This window comes from Perissodus microlepis, chromosome 20, assembly GCF_051167445.1.
Source record: "Perissodus microlepis isolate ML-2025 ecotype Zambia chromosome 20, ASM5116744v1, whole genome shotgun sequence".
NCBI classification, from domain to species: domain Eukaryota; kingdom Metazoa; phylum Chordata; class Actinopteri; order Cichliformes; family Cichlidae; genus Perissodus; species Perissodus microlepis.
Genome location: NC_140480.1, coordinates 19,110,760 through 19,132,368, shown reverse-complemented (window position 1 = coordinate 19,132,368; position 21,609 = coordinate 19,110,760). Strand labels below are relative to the sequence as shown.

The following is a 21,609-nucleotide window of genomic DNA, read 5'->3' as shown; positions in this document are numbered from 1 at the left end:
TTGGCTGGTTTCCTGATGGTGCTCTCGGCTGAACCACCAAACCAGAGGCGCTGTTTCATAAGACGAGCCCTCTCGCTGAGCACTGCTGAGACTTTTAATCATTATTATTATTAAATATGTTTAACTTAACACAGAACTTGATGGTTTTGGGTCAGACCGTTCAGTGAGACTGAACCTCACTGTCCTACAAATTTAAGCTCATGAACATCAGTTTCAAGAATAAAAGTGAGCTGTGATTCCAATATGAAACTTCTCAGTGTGGCTTTTATCTAATACAGTATAAAACAGGCTTTGGAGTGTCTGAATAAAGCTGCTTTAGCTACAGTAAAGGGATATTTGCTGAAGTAAAATCAAGCAAAACAACTTATTTTTACAAATCAAAGGTAAGCTGCCTGTAATGAAGTTCAGCTGAAGACATGACTTGTGTTACTACACAAGCTGCCATCTTGGGTACAAGCATTTACAGGCTTCCTATGCCTGACCCACGTTGGTTTTTGCAGCGTTACCTCTTTAAAAAAACAGAACTGAGATCAAAGAAATACAAAATAAACCAATTAAACATCCAGCTGTCCGTCCATCCAGCACCATGAATGCTGAATGACACACAGCTTCTCCAGCAACAGATGCTGCCATTCTGTGAGGGGGAAGCTCTTGGTGATTTCAGCACTGCAAGTATTCTAAAGTCAAAATGAACATATTATAAAATATATTTAAAAAAAAAAAAAAAAAAAGTCATCTCCTGATGTGTTTTCTTGATGTGTGACGTCTTTATGTGCACGCTTTTCCACAACCTCACTTCCTTTTTTCACATGAGAAGTGTGTGAGCTGTGACATCACCTATTGGTTTCTTAAATATCCCTTTGAAGCTGTTCAAAAACCTGACAAGAAGTGGAGCACCTTCCAGAAATGCTTAATTATGACAAAACCTATGAACAAATAGATAACTTAGGCCTTTCAAACCTCAGTGAGCCAGTCAACAATTATTCAAATTACACCTTTGATGGTTACTGGCCTGAATACAAATGAGCATATGATGGGTAACACCTGCAGACTGCTGCTGAAAAATACTCATGGGCAAAAGATCACTTTAAATAAAAGTTCTCATCTTAAGTGGTGATAAAATTGTGTGTTTTTCATGTTTCACTACAGAAAAGTTTGTCTAATGCAGCTAAGAGTTCATCACCGTGTGAGTGTGACAGAAGTCATATCAGATTAAAGGAAATGAGTTGATGAAAACAAAAACAATTCTGCTTTAAATCGGATAATGCAGAGAATGATGCTGGACCATGTGGTCAGTATGTGTCCAGCTTGGTCAAGTTCAGCCATCTTTGTGAGCTCAGGGATCCACAAAGGACACTGCGATGTAGCGGACACCAGCGGTTGTGGGCAGACCTTCGTGGTAGTGGGTGAGGCGGCCCGGGTGCAGAAGGGCCCAGCCTTTACGAGGAGCCTGAATGGAGCAGTCATAGCGGAGGAACCTGCATCCACCACCCTGCAGCCAAGAAACAGTACATATCAACAGCTGATGGCTGTGGCAGTTTTATGATCATTAACAACCCTTCAACAACTTCCTGAGTTCTTCATGAACAGAAATGATACAAAAGCCTTTTTTTCTATGCCTCACTGCCACAAACTGAAGAGGACAATCAACATTCAGACTTGGGCTGCTGGTAAACCAGCTGTTTGTCTTTTAATGTTTGCATGAAGAATTGGTTTATTTCATTCTGTGATCAAAAGAATGAATTTATAATGATTCGGTCTCTGTATGAATAAAATCAAATTACATGTTAACTGAAACGTAGGTGGAAATGGAGCACTTGACACTCACCTGGTAATCAAGGTCTACTTGGTTGAGTGCAATGTTTACAGTGAATGTGGAGGCATCATGGTGCGGCCTTAAGGAGGGTTGCTCATCTGGCTTATATCTAACTACAAAGGCCAATTCGAAGTGAGCCTGCAAACACACAGAGGGAAAAGAATCATGCAAACGTTTGCCTGTAGCCCCCTGTACACAGATACACTCCAGTTTATTGAATAAAAGCAGAATCCTGGTTCTTGGTCCAGCATTCGCCTCCAGAGATGGAACAGAATGTGTAGCTGTCATGATGTGGCATGAGAGGGGTCAGGTTTCTGTCCCACTACACTAAATCGACTGGAGTGTAACACACTGATGATAAGACATGCTGGTCAGTAATACACACACAGGATAGCAGCACAGAAACAATGAGAGGTCGGCTGTTATCCTGTTTTACTCAACAAGTTCATAACATTTAACGGCTGATTTTGTCCTCCAGTTGTTCTACCAGTTAAATAACCAGATATCAAAATCATCGGTCATCACCTAATCATTCCAGCAACTTTCCAACATCTCAGAAGAGATGCAGTTACATCTGTCATGGCCCTTTTTTAAGACACTCCGGCTAGGCCGGCCATGCCCCACAGCTTACATATAAGCGTTCCCAAACCACTGCTCTTATCGTTAATGGTGGTGTGAATGGAATGCTTGATGTGTTATGACCTGGGAAGCCTGAGTAAAACTCGCAACACGAGAACAAGCCGGGCTCCCCTAGGAGGACAGAGAAGCTCTTGCTCGCTGAGCTAATGCATCAGCTACAGCCGGGTCCCACTGGCCAGGTAAACCCGTGACGGTGCGGGCAGCCCAAACAGACTAATGATTAAGATGGCGGATGTAGCAGGTGGTGGTGCAGACGTAGCTCCGACTTTCAAACGGTCACGATTAAAACCAGAGATATATAAAACAACTGATGGAAGGGTAATTGTAGAGGATGAACTACTTAATTTCCTTGCTGTAAAAATCAAAACTTTAAGTCAGGATGAAATTGTGTTGTTGGCCACGAACACATGTGAATCCGAGGGGATTGAAGCCTCCAAAAAAGTTTTGTTTGAGCTCTGCCCCACTACCTCACAGCGGTGCGTTGGATATAAAGGACAGCATAAAGACGGCAACAATATTAAACTCTGTCTTATAGTGCTGAATGAGTGTGGGGAGAATATCCCAAGATTTGTCTCTCATCACCTGGATGATTTGCCACCTGTTACATACTCCAGCATGGATGTGTGTTTTCTACTACGGCGAATGGACCAGCTGTGTGCTGAGGTGGGTGCTTTAAAACATGTAGTTAAACTACAGGCGGATGTCTGCGAGCAAGTTATGACCAATGCTGTGGAGGTCGACCACCGTGTGACTGCTCTTGAGTGTAGGTCTGAGGTGCCGGCTGAGCCTGTAACTCTGAATGCTCGGGGGTCGGGGACCGCTTCCCACTTTCCCCTGGGGAAACACGCAGAGGAGCGGTGGGGGAGTCGAAGTAAAGGCGGCCCGCGCGGAAGGCAGGGAGCCGGAGCTTTGGCTGTACAGCTGATGGACATGCAGCTTTAGCAAACATGACTATTAGGTATGAGGTAACTGTGTCAGACCATATACCTTTTGGTTTTACTGTGAATATGGAACAAATGCCAGCAACAACTGGAAATAATATTGCTAATATTGCTGCCAGTGTAAAATTAGACTGGTCAGCATTTAGTGAAGATGATTTCTTAGCTTATCATAGTAATACCGATATACATCTGAACAACATTTCTTTGCCCAAAGAAGCTATTTTGTGCAAGGATGTCAACTGTAAGAATGCTGTGCATAAACATTTACTCTGCTCCATGTATGATGATATAGTGACTGCTCTCTAAACAATATAAGCATAAGAAACCTAACATCAGACCTGGCTGGAAAAAACATGTATCCATGTACCATGATGAAGCTCGCATAGCTTCTAAATGTTGGGCCATGGCTGGAAGACCTAAACAAGGCCCAGAATTTGAACAGAAAAAATGTGCGAATGCCAGATATAAGTACACTGTTCGCTTTATAACTAAAAATGAGCAAATGCTGAGAGCAGATTCTTTGGCCAGGAAAATGCTGTGTAATAATATGACAGATTTTTGGAAAGAGGTGAAAGCTCTTAATAACTGTAAACCATCTCTACCATCAACTGTTGAAGGTGTTTCTGGGGCAGATAACTTTGCAGCATTATGGAGACAGCATTACAGTGCGTTGTTTAACTGTATAAAAAGTGAACCATATGAGGACAATTTTTTGTCAAACAGCTTTTGTTCACTTCCAGTTAAAGTGGCTTTGTTTAAAGCGTATTGCACACCGCTATATACTGCCCCCTTGTGGTCATCCTACAAACAATGTAGCGTGCAGAAGCTGCATGTTGCATAAAATGATGCGATGAGAATCCTTTGCAGGATACCTAGAAGGGGTAGTGCCAGCCAGATGTTTGTAGCTGTGGGTGTTTGGACTTTTAAAGCACTTTTAAGAAAGTTAATGTTCAATTTTAGAGAACGACTGGATGGTTCCAGTAACAGTATAATTTTAGCACTCACAGATCCGACAGTGAGTGGTTCCTGTTACTCATCTATCTATATATCTCTCTCTCTCTCTCTCTCTATATATATATATATATATATATATATGTGTGTGTATGTGTATATATATACACTAGGGGTGCAACAATACTCGTATCGATATTGAACCGTTTGATACAGTGCTTTCGGTTCAGTACGCATATGTATCGAACAATACAAAATTTTAAATTTATTTTATCAACTTTCCTTCTGACAATGCTGTCTGTGTTGAGCGCTCAGTGAATCTGCGCTCCACAGTGCAGCCTAGGCGGAGTAGTCGAACGCAGATTCACTGAGCGCAAAGCTAGTTGCAACATGGCAAATCGAACCTCCCCCACCCTAATTCAGATCTGGGGTCCGTTCTTCGTACCTCGCTAAGTAAGTTAGCTGGATTTGATTGTTGACGATTTCGCGTGATCTTGGATCGTTCGGTTCTCCGAAGCTCATCCGGGACTTGCTGCCATAGCAACAGATCCGTAAGCGTAAACCTGCTTGGGAGCAGGCTTACTTTATGTAAACAGGATTAGATCGCGGCCACTCAGGTATGTCCGCTTCATTTATACGAAAGCAACAGCGATATTTTTCCACTGTTTTTCCATAAATAAATATTATCAATGTAACTAAAGATAATGCAGTATTTGATTCTTTTATTGATTTCATACAGCTACATACAGGTCATTTCCTAAAAAAAGGGAAATGTACTATTAATCATTCTATTTCATGTATTTGATTATTTCAGATGTAATTCATATTTTAGAGTAGTAATAGTAAATTACTTCGTGTAATCAAGATGAGAGACCACGGCTATAAAAACGAAGGTGGATTTGGGAAGTCTGTCGCAGCCATGTCCTGTCCGTTTGTACGCGAGCAACCCATTGCGGAAGGTGCAAGATTGATAAGGAGAGTTTTCAGAATTCAGCGTATATTGCGGGATAGACAGGATCCTTTAGCTCAGCGCGACAGTGTGAGAGATATCGATTTTCCCGTGAGGGTATTATTTACTTATCCAACTTGTTGACGAGGGGGTGCAGGACCACCACCTGTCTTTTTTTGCTCTGCCCTTTTCTTGGTTGCTGTTATAAACAAACAAACAGATTATTTCAGGGTCTCTTTTTAAGAGACTAAAAGCAATATAAGTGATAAATATTACCATTCTGTAGAATATTCTTATATTTCACTTTTACTTGTTCCCATGTTCTAGTGGGTCCTGTTGTGGCTCTAATGTGAAAGAGGATATAATGTAATATAATATAATATAATATGATATAATATAATATAATATGATATAATGTAATATAATATAATAAATTTACCCTACCGCCTACTGGTGTTGGCCAGAGGGGCAATGGCGCGATATGGCAGCCTCGCTTCTGTCAGTCTGCCCCAGGGCAGCTGTGGCTACAACCATAGCTTGCCTCCACCAGTGTGTGAATGTGAGAGTGAATGAATAGTGGCATTGTAAAGCGCTTTGGGTGCCTTGAAAAGCGCTATATAAATCCAATCCATTATTATTATTATTATTATTATTATTATTATTATTATTATTATTAAATTACTTACGAGTTTAATTTGTCAGCAACTTTCTGCCAGCCCTCTCTCCTTGCTTTTGCAGCCTTTGCAGTGTTCCCTTGCGTTTTAATTAAACTCTGGAACTCCTGAAATCCCTCAATCAAGAGTTCTTGCTCTGCTGGCGAAAAATACTGAGCGCGCTCCTTCGACATTTTCGCCGACCAATCAAAGGGTTGCCGATCAATGTTTCTACTATCGATGCATAGCCCCTTTTAAGCCACCCAGTGATCTCACATTACTTCATCCAGCTGTACTAATCGTCAACAACAGGTGTGTTCGGAGAACCGGAATAGCGAGCTCAAAGTTGGCGCGATGATTTGATCTTGGATGTGTCATTTGATCTTGGATGTAGTAAGCGAGGTACGAAGAACGGACCCCAGGCGTTTGGAACTATTTTGGTTTTCATGTGACGTATGACCCTGAAGGTAAGCGCGTCATGGACAAAAGTAAAACAGTATGTTGGATGTGCCACGCAATGCTCAATTACATTGGTGGGAACTAGTGCGTTAGCGCAGTTAGCTCGTTAACGGAGATTTGCCGTGTTGTGGCGTTAACGTCATTTCAACGAGATTAACGCTGACAGCACTAGTGGGAACACAACGAATATGACTGCACATTTAACGACATCATCCTAGTGCAAAGACAAGTGGAAGCAGACAAAAACAACAAGCACGCATGCTACAAACTTTACCTGAGTCATTTAGACAGCCGTTAGCACGTGATTCTCCTTATGGGGACCTGATATGTTTAATATGCTGCTGAGAATATAGCCCAGAAGAAGCGTATAGTATAGCTTTTATTTTGGAAAGAGACATTTCTCTGTAATAAACTCTCTTTTCCAAAGATGAGTGATTTCTCAATCAGATATTTATTTTTTTATTACTTTGTTGTTGCAGCAACATTAAATTTAAAAACTGTACTTATGAGTTAAAATATATATTTATAATTGTAATAAATGACAAATTAAAAAGGCATGAACATTTTTTTTGTATCGATAAAATATCGAACCGTGACACCAAAGTATTGAACCGAACTGAACCGTGAATTTTGTGTATCGTTGCACCCCTAATATATACATATATTTATTTATTTAATTATTTATTTATTCATTTTTTTAAGGTTTATACCATGTGTTTTGGGTTTTTTTTTGGGGGGGGGGGGGGGGGGGGGTGTTGTGTGTGTGTGTTTCTGTCTTGTTTTTATGGACATGAAGTCTGCCAATAGAGATTGATTGATTGAGTAAGCCAGGTGGGAAGCTGGTCCTGCAGGCTGGAGAACTCTCACTCGCCGGCTGACACGTGAGACACAGAAAGGTCGTAACAGAAATCCTGCCAGGCTACTGAGAAGGGCTCTCACCACAAAGGTAAACGGACACACACTGAACTGCACACTCACGGTACCACACAAAGTACACACATGCACACCAAATGATCACAGGTTTCATGTCTGTCAGCTGTTTTATATGTAAGCTGTGGGATGTGGCCGGCCTAGCTGGAGTGTCTTAAAGAAGTATTCATGTGCTATTGCTTGAAATTTCTTCCTGTTTCTACAAACACTCAGGTATATGTGTGTACTAAAGATTTAAAACAAAAATGAATCGGTGCATGCGACACCAAAATGTCAAGAGCAGGTGACGTAAATGAGCTGAGAATGTGTTCACAGTGTGCTTCTTCAGTAAAGCTGAGAACATCCTTCACAGATCTCACATGGAAGGAGATTCTTGAATTTTCTCTGAAACATTTCACAAGTGTGTGTGTAGTGATGGTCTTACCTTGGTGTAGTATCCAGGGAACATTTTTTCTGTGATTGGTACCACATACTCCACTAAGAATTTCTGCCATTCTTTTTCAAAGTTGATTTGAATCATATGGATGTCGATGGTGGGGACATTCTCATAGCCACCAGTGATTCGGTTATCCTGTAAAAACAAGAAACTTGTATCAGGTATATAGTTAAAGTACAGGAGGTATTCAGGACCAGATTCCAGAAAGGTTGGGAGCCTGTACAGTGTGAATAAAAACAGAATACAGTGATTTGTAAATCTCCATATTTTAAAACCACATTTTATTCACAACAGAATATAGAAAACATTAAATGTATGAACTGGGAAACTGACTTTATAAAAAAGACACTTATGGCCTTTTTTGGATTTGATGACAGCAACAGGCTGAAAAAGTAAGTAGTACTGAAAAGAAACTGGAGCTGTTGGAACAATTTGAATGAACTTGGTTAATAAGTAACAGGTCAGTGACATCAAATAAAGACGAGCAGAGAGAGGTTTACCAGTCTGCAAAAAACTGCAGCTATAAATTGTGAAACAACTTCAGAATAATGTCCTTCAACAAAACTGATCTCATTATTATTGTACGATCTACTGTACAATATAAAGCGCGAGTACAATAAAAGGCGACTGTTATTGTGATTTGGCGCTTTATACATAAAATTGAAGTGAAAATTGAAATTGTTATCAGTACAGAATATCATCAAAGGATTCAGAGAATCTGGATAAATCTGTGTGAAAATCAGTGCAAACACAGTTTGCTGTGCTGTCCACAGATGCAGGTTCAGGTCTCTCTCTCAGGGCCAAGCAGCTTTAAAATAGACTGCAGAAGAAAACATGGATGCTGCTCTGGTCTGAAGTGAAAAGAGACCGTTTGGCTTTTTATCCGCGCTCGTTTCAAAAGCCTGCGTCTCTGATGGTACTGAGGTGCATTGGTGTCGATGGAAGCTGCAGCTTGCTTGCTGTTATTGCTTTACAACAACATATGCTCGGATCAAAACGAGACTATTCTAAACCGCATACTGCATCTGTTAGAATACCATAGCTTGGTTGAGTTCACGTGCTGAACTCCAGCAACTTTTCCTCAAATGAAAACATTTATGAAGCAATATGATGATGAAGACCCAGAGCTGTGGAGGAGCTAGAATCCTATATCAGACGAGAATGGAACAACACTCCTCTCCCAGGATGTTGTTCAGCATAAATGAAAACTACTCTCAGTTTTAATTGGAGATAAATGATCTCAATTTCAGCAGCAGGGCCACACCTCCAAACACGCCCCTTCCAGGTCTTACCCCCCAGGTCTACAAGCCGTCCCTCCCCTTTTTAATTCTTTCACTTCTCATTAGTACGCGGGGATCTGCCAGGCCCGGGAGCCGCCGCCAGGCCCCATCGAGTCCTTCACCAAACAGCAGCTCAATTCTTGATTAAGCCTTTATCTACTAAAAAATCTAAAATGAGGACGTGGGTTCAGCGAGTGAAATACAGACTGTTGTTAAAGAAGAGGGAATCTACACAGTGGCTGTCTTTACCTTTAGAGAGATGTTGCTGTCATCAAATTAAATATGAGCTAGTATGTTTCTGAAAATGGCACATTTTATAAGCGTTTGATGTGTTTTCTTTGTTCTATTTGAATACAAATATGAGTTTCTGAAATTTGAAAATCACAACATTCACTTTTTATTTTTTTACACGAGCAGCTATCCCGACGTTTTCAGAGTTGGGTATGTAGCTGGAAGATGCAAATGACATGAACTTGTGACAAATAATGCAAACAAAGACTGAATATAAGGAACACTGGAGCTCAGTGATGTCGTCTTATTACATGACTGACATGTTATTATCAATAATCATGACTACATGATTAATGTTAATAACAAGATGCCTTACCACATTGCCCCCTCCTGACCACTTTCCATAGTGCTCCATTTCTTCAATCATGTGGTTACAAGCAACAGTGGAGAAGACTGGGAACCAGTACACATCTGGGCAAGGCTGGAAGGCAGAAGATACAACAGCATTAAGCACCAAGTAACAGCTTGTAACAGAACTGCCTCTTAAAGGAAGGTCCTACAAACTGAGGACGGTGTTAGTTCCTCTGGTTATGGCAGATGTAACTGAACTAACTTCTTATCTGTGCCACAATATTTATAAGAAACATGGAAGTTGATAGGAGTTCAATGTATTTGCTTTTGCCTCTTCTAAACACAACAGCTCATTCAGTAGGTTAATCTGACTCCAGCTCAGCTCGAGTTTAAACTTACATTTTCAATCAGCTTGTCCTTCATGATGCGAGTATAGTTCTCGTGGATGTAGCGCTCCTCCCAGTCCTGAAATAAATATAACATACAGATTTGCTCATTGCAAATCACACCGTGTCCTCATCAAACCTTCGTGTAGACGCAGAAATTCTTCTAGACTGCCTTCTTTTACATATGAAGATCAGACGGTGGCTTAGCTTAGACAGTAACGTTAAAAAACGTTTAAACTGACTGTTTCAGTAATGTTGATGTTGACATGTATACTAAAACCTTAATACTTTATGCTGATGTCAGCACTCGTAACACGGAAATCCCCTATAACGACATCTACAATGTTCTCATGGATCATTTATGCTGAAGTCGTGTAATGTTGTAAAAAAAAAAAAAAGATTGGTTCAGCACACCTGTGAATATATCTTATCTACCATCACATCACAAAAAACACAAACTGAATTTCACTGTGAACATTACAAAAGACTTTCTCAGACAGTTTTCTGTAGATAATTACTTTTAAATTTCATTTTTCTTTTCAGGATTTTTCTGAGAAATATTCCAAATATGTGTGTGGAGCTAAGATGACTGAAGACACTGTGTCTGAAGAAGCGCACAGAGGGAGGAAATAAGCATAGCTCTTATTTTACAGTATACATGGCAAAGCATTTTAATACTTAACAATTTAAGTGGATGTGTACTGTAGATGATACAGTCTTGACCACTTGAAAACTCATATTTTGCATGGTTGGATCTTAACAAGGTTCCAAGTGGAGCTTCAACACGGAACAGGAAGAAATGGGAGTGAGACAAACCAGAGTGAGACAACACACCTGTCAGACTTAAGATCCCAAACATATTTTGTATTATACCTTCATGTACACATGATTTATGAATCCAGTTTGCACTTGTTTCCTGCACAATGTCTGTCTTACGTCTACTGTTTGTAGCTAACTTCATTTTTACTTTTACATTTTTGTATCTCATAGTATAAGAGGCCCTTACCAGGCATCTGTGGCACCTTTACTATCTTTGTTGTTTATTTATTATTTACTGTAACTGTAACACAGCAGTTTCCCTTTGGGATCAATGAAGCGTTCATCTGTCATCCATCTAATGATTAGGAAAACCGATGAGACCAGGATGTGGATTACCATGTGACTTTTTAAACCTGCCATATTGCAGTACATACATGATATGACCTGCATGTTGTCATGCTCTGATGAAGGTCATAAAACTGAAACGTTAGCATGTTTGGTGGCATGGCAAAAATACACTGGTGAAATTGAGATATGGCAACTATTCCCCTGAAATTTTAAGCTAGTCCGACATATTTTAGATTACGTTTATCAAAGGTTTCCTCAAGGAGGAACTGTGGACGTTCTCTCGCAGATATATATCATCATTTGGTGTCCTAGTAAAAAATGGCAAGCGGTGTTTCTTTAAACCCAACCTAAAAACCCACTGTCTATACATTCACACAAACTACATTAATTATTTAAACACTCTTCATATGTTACACTGTTTTATTCCTTTGCTTTGTTTTTCCATTTTGTCGCATTTTATATTTGTGATTCTTATTTTATATAAACACAGGGATCCTTTACTGAGCCTATATAACACATAGTGTCTGTGTGGTGAGATACTGTGTACTTATATGAATGTTTTGATTTTGTAGCTAACATTTATACATCACTATAAAATTAAAACAGCTTTTATATCGTACATAGCAGCTTAATTCCACCAACTTCATTTCTGCCACTGCAATAACCATTCTGCCTGCCACAAACACTACAGCAGCTAGTAATGTTTCCAGGTGTTTCTTCAACCATCTCACCACTGGATTTTCAAAGATCTGCCACAGATCATTATGTAGATGACCGGTCTGGTAATTTTCTGTAGACAGGATGCGGCCAAATGTGTGCATGTTGGTTACATACATGAAGATTCCCTGAGAGCAAAAACAACAGGTCAGTCACTACTGTGGACAGTTTTGAACTTTTCTTTAGGTAAAAAAAACAGTTTCCTGTTTCTCTTACTGACCTTGTTGCGTATGTTGTGGCAGAAAGCCATGTCAGGGTCCGAGGAGCTGAACAGCTCGTAGTCTTTCAGCTCTCTACGGAGGAGGCCGCCTTTCACCAGGTACACATTGGACACATATGGCACATTCCAGACGCCCCTAAAAACAACAGATAATTGATGTACCAACAAATGTTCCAATGAAGTCTTAGCTGCTACAAATTTCTGTTGGTCATTATTTAACAAGCCCACCCTACAGGCACTTTTTGTCAGGCCTGCTGTGCTTTTTTTTTTTTGTGGTGAGTTGAACAAAATATCATCACTGATGCAAGCTGACTGTTAGCTGGTGATGTATGTTGAACGTGACACGTGAAACAAACAAAAAAAGAGAATGTAACGTCTCAGGGGAACGAGGCAAAGAACACGATACACTAAGGCTCTGCACGTGACGTCATGCACACATCTCTGTAGAGCTGTCCACCATGTTGGACGTGATAACCTGTGGCGATCACGTCCAATCACGCCTACATTTCTTACATAAACATGATCACTGCCCACCTTGCTTACACTCAGCTGTCAATCATCAAGGACAGGAGAATCTTTTTATACCTCTCCTTCATCGTATACATAGTATTTGTTATAAGTTATTTCAATTTTTAAACTCACCAGTATCTGTTTCAAATAATATTTGACCATTTAAAAATCTTACAGTTATATTTTTATTATGTCTTTCTAGTTTTTTCTTTCTAATCTTTCTCATCTGCCTTCTCCACCACTTCTCCCATCCTCATCCTCTCCCTTCTCACCTGAAGCCTCACTCTTGAACTGAAGTAATGGTTCTAGCATAAGAAATCCTACAGGAACATACTCATTTATTCTTGATGTTGTTGCAGGTATTAATTGTCAGCAGATCAGACATCCCTCCTATCTCCAGACAGGTGATGAGAGCCAAAGAAAGCTGAATTTACAGTCGAGCAGAGGGAGCACAATCGCTGTCAGATGCTGTCAGTCAAAGCATTTTATAGATACAACATCTCCATATTTCCACATTTCACCTGTTTTCTCGAAATTGCATTTAGACATCAATCTTGAAATTTCTGCTTTATTCTCAAAGACATTGATGTTTTGAGGTTTTTGTTGCTGTTCTCCGGTTCCTGCTGAACTGCGCTATCACAGAGTGTGAACTCCATGATGACACACTTTCATCCCAGAGCTTTATTATTCTGAAGGATCAAGTGAAGGTGGATCTAGCCAAGGTCCAGGTGGGTTGTACTTACAAACAGCCGCAGCAGTTCCTGCCATTTGACAACTTCTACCATCGCTTTATCTTTATCAAGACAGGTCTGCCTCTCACCACTCTCACCTCTCCTAAACTCTCGATCTATTTTAAATTCTCATCCAGCTCCTGTGCTCACACACACTTGTGAACATTGGGGCTAAGGTTGCTGAGAATCAAACTCATTCGATTTTTAAAAGATGAACATATAGCACCAGTTTGAAAATCCCAATTCCTTCTTGAGTTATTGTATTCACAGGATTTTCTGGAAACTTGACCTCTGACCTTGACCTTTAGGTCACCAGGATTCAAACTTGTCTGAGAGTTTTCCTAGATACACCTAGATACACTAGTTATTGCAGGCACAGATTTGGGTATCTGTACCACCCACGGGTGACGACAATACCCCCTCAGCCTTTTATGGTCAAAAATGAGGAATGCAAAAAAAATTCTAAATGCTGACAAAGGTTTTAGGGAGCAAATAAGCAACTTACACTCTCCGTCCTTGTACAATGTCCACATAGTCCTCAGACCTGGCGTAGTAGCCGTCTCCACTGAGGGCTCCCCAAAAGTTGCTCCACAGCCGACCAGCTCGAGTTATCATTGGTGCTACAATAGGACTGCAGGAGGCCATTCAAGAAGTGCTATGTGTTACATTTCTTCATCTAGACATATACTCAACTCACATAAATACACTAGAGCTAAAGAAGTTAAATGTGACTGTGACTACTGCCAGCACATCAGCGAATGACTCAGTATAAAAACATTTCCTTACAGGTTTTGTTCAATCAGAATTTTGAGTGTATCCTTGTTCTTTAAGACCACTTCAATGTCCAAACTGAAGAAATAGTCACAGTCCTGGTCCCTCCGGCACAGATCTCTGAAGAAGAAAACACACTGATAGATTAGCACATATATTATAATAGAATTTAAAGAGCAATCTGTTATTGACCTTAATACTGTATAATGAAGAGTACACGTCATCTTCTGCAACTCAGTTGATAAACATTTTAAAATGAAGATGTGTCACGTTCTGGTTGGACAGTACTCACAGGCCTAGGTTCCTAGAGGCAGCTCCATCCATCTCTTCTTCAGGTTCGATGACTGTGACGTTCTCATACAGGCTTCCATAATCCTTCAAGAAAGATCGGACCTGACGCTGATGATGAGCTTCCTGGAGGGAAAAGGAAAACACAAAGATATGCAGAGCAGGAAGACTGCTGTGAAGATAAGTATGTTGCAAAATGTAGAATAAAAAGTGAGAATGTGTAGAAACCTGTACGTTTTTTACACGCTTGTGTTTTAAATTTACGGTTACAGAAAAAATGCATAGATTGATGTTTTCACAAATATACTAGAACTGCAAACTTGTAATTCAAATTTTGCTCATATTTATTTATTTGTTTACTTCTCATAATCACAAATCTGAATAAAAGTGCTTGACTGCATCCTCTCAAGTCACAAATCCACAATCTGCACTTCGACTGTGATGTGTGGTAAAACTCGAGCTTGTAGGCAGTGGTGAGGAGCATGGTGGTTGGGGGTGGAGGGAGCAGGTCAGCCAATCAGAAAGCAGAAGACCAAATGATCTTCATTAGCCAATGGTACAGCAGCATTTGACATCATACACATGACTGTTGCTGACCTACTGCATAAACACGCAGAGGCTTTAATCACCATCACTGGTTTAATCACACCAGTCTGGACTCCAGTCTGCCCACTTTGCAGTAATATGTGGACTGCAAAACATGGGACAATAAACCTCCTCCCACTCAGTGGATCAGACCACACTCTTGTCCAGTTAGCACCTCGGTATGTTCCTGCTGTTTAAAGACTTCCTGTTGCCACCAAGTCTGCAAGGAGGTGGAAGCAGGAAGCCAGCGAGGCTCTGCAGAACTGCTTGAGGTGTCTAAAGAGTGTGAAAATGCATCAACAGCGTATTCATTACATGTAAGAGTAAAAGACACTCGATTTCAAAGATTTGACAAAAGATTTCCTGCAAAAATGTCACAGGCTATAACACCACCTAAATGTTTGCCAAATCAAAAAAAAAGTTGAAAAGAATGTACAGAAATGTCCGAGGAGGGCATAAAGGTTAACCCATATGGCAAAGGTGGGGAGGCGCCAAAGGATAACTGCTGCCTGGACATTGAGGACACTGTGTACAAATCACAAGTACTTGATTCCCTCCAACTCTCTGTGGCTGAACGCACTGCTGGGTTCCACACACAGCAGTCTAACAAACTATTCTCCTAGTTTCATGGACTTTGTCACAGAGAAAATCATGAACCCATCTTCTGTTAAAATTGCCTAAATCAATCTGTTCATTACCTACTAAGTTACGTTAAATCCAGCAGGTTAATAATTTTTGGAAGGACTGAAAATGTCCTTATAAACCTTCATGTGAAGAGAAGTCCTCAAAAACATCAAAGTAAGAAGGTCATGCAGCTGTGATAAGAGTAGATACTGTAACCATTCTGATTCCATTATCGATATCACTTATCGACTGTCACTGGCTCTGCTTTGAGAGTCACCACCGTCCCTAAGCAACACATCAACAGCATTACATTCATGCACATACTTGCACGCTATGCGGTCAAATGTTTGTGCGTGTTTGTTGAGGTTTTTCCTTTCTTCATTGTGATCAGTGTTGGTGTCGTTATTCAACGCAAGTAGTGTATTACACATATTACACACAACACATTTTGTGTGTAATATGTACATTACAGCAGTGGTCCCTGGGCCTCGGACCGGTACCGGTCCGTGAGTCGTTTGGTACCGGGCCGCGAGAGTTGAGGCTCAGGTGTGAAATGTATGGTTTTCAGGGTTTTTATCGGTTTTCAGCGTTATTTTGTTATCGTTTTTATCGTTAACTCGGTTTTCCTGGGTCTTTTCACGTGTGTTATGAATAAATCTTCTTTTTTTCGGTACCAGTACTAGTTTTATTTTGTTGTATTTATCCGCGACACCTTAAAGGCCGGTCTGTGAAAATATTGTCGGGCATGAACCGGTCCGTGGCGCAAAAAAGGTTGGGGACCACTGCATTACAGTACATTACTTAATAACTCCAAGGAGAAGGTAATTTGTTACACTACGCGTTACATTACTTTTGGGTTTCTCTGTAAAATAACCTGAAAGGCTTTGTCTGATAATAAAACTACAGTCCCACAGAGCAAGTTTCTATTCACAGACTGCTGGAGTAGCTGTGAAGCACATAATGATCCTTCTTTACTTTATACTAGCACCTGGTGTGTGCGTGTGTGTGTGTGTGTGTGTGTGTGTGTGTACATATATATAGAAGTAGCAGCTTTATGAAATAAACTCCACAGTATTTCATTTAGCCAGCGTATTTACATCTTAGTGAGGTATTCTGGTGTGATGCTAATTTGTGTCAGACTACATCAGACATATTTTTGCTGAGTGTCAGGAAAATGTAGTTACCTTGTTAAAAATGAAGAGTTTGATCTTGTTCTTGGGATGCTGGAGCTTCAGCAGCCGTTCGAAGAACACTGTAACAAATGGAGTGGGCTGCTGAATGAAGATGCCAATCACTACCAGAGGGTATTCATTTTCCTGTTAGAAACACACACATTAAACAAAAAATAAGTGTCATGTTCTACCAGGATGAGGCTTTATGCCATTTTTATCAGGCATCAAAGGTAGCTTTGGGAAATAATATGGATACAGTTTGTCAGGAAATGTAAACAGACCTGAAGAGCTGTGAGTGACCGTAGATCCTCATGACACACTGTGCACCCAGACTCAAATGTCCATGTGTTGGGGATGTAGTTTCCCAGGTAGTTGATCTGGAGCTGGAAAACAGTCGTGTGCTCTTGTAGTTCATTTTATATCAATCTCATATCTAATAGTCTAACACTGGTAATCTCTTAGTCGTACTAAAAGATGAGAGTAACAGATTTTCAGAATCTCAGACATATAGGTAGATTATCATTAGATTACTGGAACGACTCCTACATACATATTATGTATCAGAATCAGTGAAGCACAGGCTGAGGTGGGGATGGCAACAATCGTCCAACCCAACTTATTAATCAACCAACACACCAACAGTTTCAGTTCATTTGAAAGCCTGATACTTAACCCAGTCCACCCAAGAAGGCAAACTAAAAAAACGGTTTTATTTGTTGTTATTCATCGTCCACCCGGGCCTTATAGGCAGGTACTAAACATGTCAGACTCAACATGGCATTTAATCTGTTATTAGACTCAATTGGCTTCTGTCAAAATGTAAAAGAACCCACCACATTAATCACACTTTAGATCTTGTTTTAACATATGGCATAGAAACTGAACATTTAACAGTGTTTCCTGAAAACCCTCTCCTGTCTGATCATTTCCTGATAACATTTACATTTACAATAATTGATTACACAGCAGTGGAGAGTAGACTTTATCAAAGTAGATGTCTTTCTGAAAGCGCTGTAACTAAGTTTAAGAATATAATCCACCCACTGTTATCATCTTCAATGCCCTGTACCAACATAGAGCAGAGCAGCTACCTGAACGCTACTCCAACAGAGGTCGATTATCTTGTTAATAATTTTACCTCCTCACTACATACGACTCTGGATACTGTAGCTCCAGTGAAAAGTAAGGTCTCAAATCAGAAGTACCTGACTCCGTGGTATAATTCTCAAACACGTAGCCTAAAGCAGATAACTCGTAAGCTGGAGAGGAAATGGCGTGTCACAAATTTAGAAGATCATCATTTAGCCTGGAGAAATAGTTTGTTGCTATATCACCCTATTAGAGCACTTCGCTCTCACACTGCAGGCTTACTAATTGTTCCTAGAGTATTTAAAAGTAGAATGGGAGGCAGAGCCTTCAGTTTTCAGCTGAGAAAACTGCTGAGAGAATACAAACTCAAACTTTTCGAGCAGGTTTTATTGTTTCCATTAAAAACTGTGCGATGTGACTACAGCTTAATAACATGGAACAGATAAGTTGGTACCTTTGTTGGTCCGTCCCCGTGGACGATGACAGGCAGAGTATCATACAACACATTTCTGACTCGTACTTGACTATCTTCAAACTTCAGCACCACATCATCTGGAAACATAAACAGATGTAAAACAACTATCAGACTTGTTTTTAAGATTTGAAATATCAAAACTACAAATTTACATTTTAAATGTTTCAAGAGAACACTGAAGATAAATAGATCAGATAGACAGAAGAACAAGTTAACTACTGTAAGACCTAGCTACCACAAAACATACACAATACTGTTACTGCTGACAGTATGTCATGGTCCTAGGTCATGTGACCCAGTGTTTTGTGTTTCCTTGTATGTTGATATTCATTGTTTATGTTTTAGTCTCATTTAGTTATCTAAAGATCCTTCTATTTTGACGAGGTCGCCATGTTAGTTCTTTGTTTATCAGGTGTGTCCTCACCCCCTGTCTCCCTCGCCCTTCATGTGTTGTCTCCCGTTTCCTCTTCTTGTTTACGTGTTTTCCCCCCTGTGACCCACTCCTTCTGTCACGTGTGCTTTCCCCTGGTCATCGTGTTTAGTTACGTCCATGTCTCATCTCCAGTCCCTTTTTCATCCTCTGTACGTTTTTATGGTGTTCGCGTTCCTCGTCAGTCCACCATGGTAAATCCGCGTCTTAGTCTGTCATGTCTTTTCATGTCTGCATGTCCTATGTTGTCAAGCTTGTGTCATGTCTCATTATGCTTCCTGTTTTATTTTGAAGAGGTCTGGTGTCCCATGTTCATTGTGTTTAGTTTCACTTCCTCCGTGGCGTCATTATGTTCATTCTAGTCAGCTGTTTCCCTGGGTGTTTCCACTTCCCCTGATCGCCTCCTGTGTGCATTTAGTCTGTGTGTTTTCTTTCATTCCTGTCAGGTCGTCTGCTGTTTGTCTTCAGAGCTGAAGTTACAGCAGCATGGCATTAATCAAATATATAGCTGGACTATAAAGCTGCAAACGCTTTGAGTTCATATCAGTATCCTTTGACAAATATAATATTAATAGCATTTTTATAACAAATTTGTAAAATCTTAGTTTTGGAGAGATCTATATATTGTCCTATATATTAGTTGGGTGTAAACCAACCCCACTTACTCTAAACCTCTCTTTGGCTCATCAATATAAATAAGAATTTATAATATTTGGTGGAGAATATATACAGAGACAGCATTTATGGTACAGCTGATTATGAATGAGAGGAAATGATTAAAAGCCTCATAGATATTTAATTTTCTAGGTATGATATAAACACCTTAAAGATTTGAACGTGTTTTCAAGAACTCATCCACACAGTACCACACTGGAATTCCCCCCTTAGCTTCTAAACACGAAACTGGAAGAGTGGCTCCAGCAGATTCCAGTTACAACATCCAAGGTCTCTATCCATGGGAGAGCACAGTCTTAGGAACAGCTAAGATACTGCTCAGTACCTGAGAGTACCTTAGCTTGAGGAACACACACATACGAGGGTGACAGAGACATTGTTATATGATATACTTTGAACGGCAAACTTACTGAAACCAGCCAGGACGACACACTTGTCACACTGTTAGATCAGAGTCAGTTCACAGAGGAGCTTTATGACACAATAGTTTCCACTCTTCCTACATCAGTACGGCTCTGTGTCTAATGATGTTAGTCAGATCAGATCTGCTGAGCCTGTACAGATACTATTAAAGAAAAATACAGACTTTCCAATGATCCCTCAATATCCTGTGTCTCATGAAAATAGAAAAGGTGTTATATCAGTAATTCAATTTAAATCTAGACTAGACCGAGAAATAATCCCAGCAAACATGCCCGGTGAGCCCACAGTGGGCATCTCTGGCTGTGTGGCAAAGAAAAAGGGCCCATAGCAGTTTTGCCCTTTAATAGTTTAGGAGTAGTTTTACTTCACGGGGCCCCTATCACAGTTGGCTGTGGGCAACCAAAAGACTGGGATAAGTATGGGTTTGCCCCACAGTTCACCCACACTTACCCCCTGTTGTCTGGATGCCATGTTATTTATAATAAGCAAATGCCATACAGGGAAATATGATTACTGTGGACTATTTTTGTCTTTCAGGGCAAGTGGCTCCATAGTGTAGTGATTAAGGTCTTTGAGTATCAAGCAGAAGATCCCTGGCTTGGGTGCATGAGGAAACATAAATCCCTAAAAGATTGTGTCAGGGAGGATACCTGGTGTAAAAATCTACCAAATCAACTGGCAACATTTTTACCCACACTCCATATCAGCTGGTAACTGTGGGGTCTATTCATTCACATGTCAAAGTGTGACACATATGTGTAGATATCTTCTCAAGCTAGCAGAAGTAGCTAACAGAGATGGCATTTCACAGAGCATCAGTTCTGATGCTCTGTGAAATGCCAGAGAGAGGAAGTAATTTCACTGGCAGGTAATGACCAAACTGTGAATTGACCAGAAACCCCACTGTCCATATCATCTGCAATCTAGAACTAGTTAGGATAAAAACTGGCTAAACACTGCCCAGAAATAGCCCTAAAATGGACTGCAATGTTGATGTCAGTGACGTCAACTTTTATCAAAAAACACACTCACACATTGTTACTGTCAGACCAATGTAACCAAGTCATTTTATACTTCATACAGAAAAGATGACCTGCGTGTCATGGATAACATTTTTTGTTCTGCTCTAATCTGTGCTACTCAACTTATCCACACCTGGATAAAGGTTGTGTAGCCTTCTCATAGTGACACCTCATCAAGATAACTCCTCAAAAGACCAACAGAAGGTGTCCTCACCATGGCACCATACTTATCCTAGAATGGTGGGATGCACCCTCATCTACAAAGAAACGATGAAGGTACTGCCGATTGTCCTCTACAGTTGAGCAAAAAAGCAATAAGAACCACTCCTCGACAATGAAAATATGCAAGAACTGGAGTCACAGAAGTAGACGTGGGGACCAATATAGGAGCATTGCAACCACTGGAGCTCCAGTGTGAGCTTTTCAAGGCCTACATCTTGTAACAACCATTATTATGGCATAGCACCGCTAGGGGTGTCTTCTCATTATTGTAGTAGTTGGAGAGTCTCCTAGTGTGAGTGCAGCCATTACAGTCGAGCATGCTGCTCTCCGCTCATGTGTTTTAGAGAGACCTTCCCATTGTAATGGGCTGGTGCAGGCGACTACCTAACCCCCGGCACATGTATGTACGGATAGCGTAGAGCCGTGGAGACTTGGCTTGTATGATCTTAATCTGTTAATGCCAAATAAAGGTCCGTTGCTCTGTCTAACTGCCTAGGCTCAGACTTGTCCGGCTAACCTCCATGCC

At 40.5% G+C, this 21,609-nt stretch overlaps 1 protein-coding gene across 1 annotated transcript in view; it reads right to left on the bottom strand.

Annotated features, from left to right (window-relative positions):
• Window positions 1–244: 244 nt before the first annotated feature.
• Window positions 245–21,609, bottom strand: part of plod1a (procollagen-lysine, 2-oxoglutarate 5-dioxygenase 1a) — a 30,405-nt gene continuing 9,040 nt past the window's right edge. The window contains exons 7-19 of the mRNA XM_084916955.1: window positions 18,291–18,388; window positions 17,029–17,130; window positions 16,760–16,891; window positions 14,371–14,492; window positions 14,094–14,198; window positions 13,813–13,938; window positions 12,067–12,202; window positions 11,861–11,974; window positions 10,036–10,101; window positions 9,662–9,766; window positions 7,763–7,909; window positions 1,829–1,954; window positions 245–1,492 (exon numbers count right to left, since the gene is read on the bottom strand). Coding sequence (XP_084773081.1) covers window positions 1,337–1,492; window positions 1,829–1,954; window positions 7,763–7,909; window positions 9,662–9,766; window positions 10,036–10,101; window positions 11,861–11,974; window positions 12,067–12,202; window positions 13,813–13,938; window positions 14,094–14,198; window positions 14,371–14,492; window positions 16,760–16,891; window positions 17,029–17,130; window positions 18,291–18,388 — 1,535 coding nt within the window. The 3' untranslated portion in view covers window positions 245–1,336. The remainder of the gene's footprint in view (window positions 1,493–1,828; window positions 1,955–7,762; window positions 7,910–9,661; window positions 9,767–10,035; window positions 10,102–11,860; window positions 11,975–12,066; window positions 12,203–13,812; window positions 13,939–14,093; window positions 14,199–14,370; window positions 14,493–16,759; window positions 16,892–17,028; window positions 17,131–18,290; window positions 18,389–21,609) is intronic.